The 3031-nt window shown below is 32.1% G+C and overlaps 1 protein-coding gene across 1 annotated transcript; it reads right to left on the reverse strand.

Moving 5' to 3' along the window:
* Positions 1-1328: 1328 nt before the first annotated feature.
* On the reverse strand, positions 1329-2814 carry LOC125217662 (laccase-15-like). The gene is made up of 4 exons (XM_048119182.1): positions 2532-2814; positions 2232-2383; positions 1878-2122; positions 1329-1793 (listed from the first exon to the last, which is right to left on the reverse strand). Exons 1-4 carry the CDS (start codon positions 2613-2615, stop codon positions 1534-1536), a joined length of 741 nt encoding a protein of 246 aa, XP_047975139.1. The 5' UTR covers positions 2616-2814; the 3' UTR covers positions 1329-1533.
* Between the last annotated feature and the right edge of the window lie 217 nt (positions 2815-3031).

A 3031-nucleotide genomic window follows, 5' to 3' on the forward strand; every position in this document is an offset into this window, starting at 1 on the left:
CATACTTCCCCCGTCTTATTAAATATGCAACATTTGGGAATCGGTATGAGTTTTTATGTAGTGTTGTTTTGTGAGTTAAATATCTGAAGATGCTAAACTTTAAATTTACTTGCATCCATCAAAAAATACGTAAGTACATTGATTTCATTGTTTACATTTATTAAAATCAAACGAAAAATCTTTTATTTTTAATTGGACAAATGGAAGTATTAAGATCTCCACCAGCTTTAGAGCCTAAGAATAAATTTCTACCTAAAACTCCTCCTCGCCACATCATCGTAACAGTTAAACCCATTAAAGAACAAATTAGCCATAGACTTTCACAAAATTATAAAAAATAAATAATTTAAAAATTATTTATTAATACTAATTAAATTTACGATTTCAAATACATTAAAAATGCAATAATTTTATATAAATTAAGAAAAGGCATCCTATAAAAAATTACATAATTAAAAAAATACATTTAAAATGCATTAAAAAATGCATAAAAAATATTTAAAAAAAACATTAAAAATGCAATAAATAAAAAAATGCATAAAAAATACATTAAAAAAATGCAATCGGCTAGCTGAAATTGAGACTGCTATGGCGGCTAGCGCATCGGCCAGTGGATCGGCTAGCGCCCGCGAATCGGCTAGCCTAAATTGCCGCAAGGGAGGCTAGCGGATCGGCTAGCCTATCCGCTAGCCTCCAAGATGCTCTTAATGTAAAATAACTACTACGTAGTAAATCTGTACCCAACTGAAAACCTAAAATATGAAAAAAAAAATTGAAAATTTTGAAATATTTTTTTATTACATAAGAAACTCATATTCATTCCATCCCAGGATAATTCGGGTCATTTTGATCGCATGTACCGGGTTTAAGCATCAGTAATGAAAAGTCAGCTTGAAAAAGTTAGAAGACCGTGGCCCTACCTATATATATTAGTTTTAATAAAACGCTGAGACATGAATGAGTTGGTGGAACATGAGCGCTCCACTACCAAAATTCAGTAAAAATGAAGTCGAGTACAAATTACGCTGAGTACGGACCGAAATTAAAAACCTGAGTATCCTAATTATATGGGACGAAGGGAGTATATAATATTTCAACGCATGCACACGAAACTAGAAAGTGTCTTATTTTGTTTTTAAAAATCGATACCGAAAATTAAGGAAGACCGTATCTTATAATTATAGAGATTCTTTAGAAATTAAGTTATTTGATTTTTTAAGTAACTAAAAGTCCACAAACACATGTTTTAATCATGGTAGAATATCGTCGTGGCTTTTCCTAGACCTTTCTTTTTTCAATACATATCAAAGAAATACTAACAACTCAAATAATTGAAAAAATGTGTCCTTTGCCATAACGACATCATTAGCATCTAAACTTTCATTGTTCACTAAGATATTCAAGGCTTCCTGTGTCCCACTAATTGGCATATAGTTGAAAAATTATTTATTTTCAAATAGAAAAATGTACTAATACAGTAGTATTTCTCTTTCAACGTTTTCCATGTACCTTTTATAATAAATTCATTTTTCCCTAAATCGACATTTTAGAAACTATTTTTGAAAATTGTCCCCCATATGCAGATTCACTATAATTCCATAAAATAAAATTTAAAATATTAGATACTAGCACATATATACCACTAAAAATGAAGAAACACAAACCTTGGTTTGAGCATGGATACAAATCACCAGGCTGTCCATTTAACATATATGCATCAGATGCATTAGGGCCTCCTCCATCCGCAAGAAATTCATTCAAAACAGCAAATATATCACTTTTCCACCACTCTCCTGCAAATATTTTTTTAAAAAAAACAATTAATGAAACTAAAGACAATAGAAGTACTATACTATTTATTAAAAAAAAAATTGTACCTATAATGATTGGAACTTCTTCATCGGGCACGGGGAAAGGATAGTCATCCTTAATACGAGGATAAACTATCAAAGCACCATGTACTGTAGCCCGTGACCAGTCGCTATGTGCATGCCACCACATAGTCCCAATCTCGTCCGACAGCACAATCTTCTGGCTGAAATTAGTCCCGGGCCGGATTGGGCATTGTGTTATGTATTCCGGCCCATCCGACCACGGATACCTTGGCTGCTTAACCCCATGCCTTCACACCACCAAAACATCCTTCAATCTTCAACACTTATATTTTATATATATATATATATAGAGAGAGAGAGAGAGAGAGAGAGAAAAACTAAAAAATTAAAAATTACCAATGAATAGTTATATTTTCTTTTGCTCTATTCACAACAACAATTGCAATTGTATCACCCTCTGTCACACGAATAGTTGGACCAGGAAATTTCCCATTTACTGTCAATATGCTTTTGTTGCTACATAGCCTGCTATATGGAGTATCACTCACCTGCAAATAATTCAATTACAAAAAATATTTTATATATATAAAAGATAATAATAACATGTGATAAGGTTTAAAGTAACCACAACCACAAAAACCCTAAAAAAACAAGGTTGCATGAAACAATTATTGAAACCATAAAATATCAACTTACAACATAGGTTTGATGATGAGTTTTGGCATGGCTAGAAATCACTCCACACAAGAGAAAAATGGCAAGAAAAGGCAAGATTCTCATGGTCTTTAAAGATAGTAGTACAATATTGCTTCTTTCTTGAGCAATAAATTAATTAACGTGGGTTTTTGCCTTTGTGAATTTTCTTCAATATAAAGCTAATGCTTCTGTATATATAGAGAAAGAAGATTCTTGAAAAAGTTGTGTGTGTGTGTGTGTGTGTGTGTTGAAAAATATTGGAAGTGGTAGCCATATGTCTTATTTTGTCACGTCTCTTCTATAATGATTCCAATCTTATTCAACATATATACTCTGTATTTACCAACCATTAACTAATTGTTAGAGACAGGCTTTATTTGCTTGAGTTTCAAAATTTTATAGAAATTGGAAAATCTTGGGCTAGTCTTCAACATGTGTGTGGAGGAATTTGCTTCTTTGACAGCGATCCGTCGGCTATATGTAAGTTCAAAGAAAGCAAT

Source organism: Salvia hispanica, chromosome 1, assembly GCF_023119035.1.
Source record: "Salvia hispanica cultivar TCC Black 2014 chromosome 1, UniMelb_Shisp_WGS_1.0, whole genome shotgun sequence".
Lineage (NCBI taxonomy): Eukaryota > Viridiplantae > Streptophyta > Magnoliopsida > Lamiales > Lamiaceae > Salvia > Salvia hispanica.

What these genes read in the sequence shown, in the direction of transcription:
- LOC125217662 (XM_048119182.1), bottom strand. Translation starts at nt 2,615, where the DNA reads ATGAGAATCTTGCCTTTTCTTGCCATTTTTCTCTTGTGTGGAGTGATT. An exon ending in GAAAATATAACTATTCATTG is followed by an intron (nt 2,123 to 2,231) that starts GTAATTTTTAAT and finishes GGTGGTGTGAAG; the next exon opens with GCATGGGGTTAAGCAGCCAA. An exon ending in AGAAGTTCCAATCATTATAG is followed by an intron (nt 1,794 to 1,877) that starts GTACAATTTTTT and finishes AAATATTTGCAG; the next exon opens with GAGAGTGGTGGAAAAGTGAT.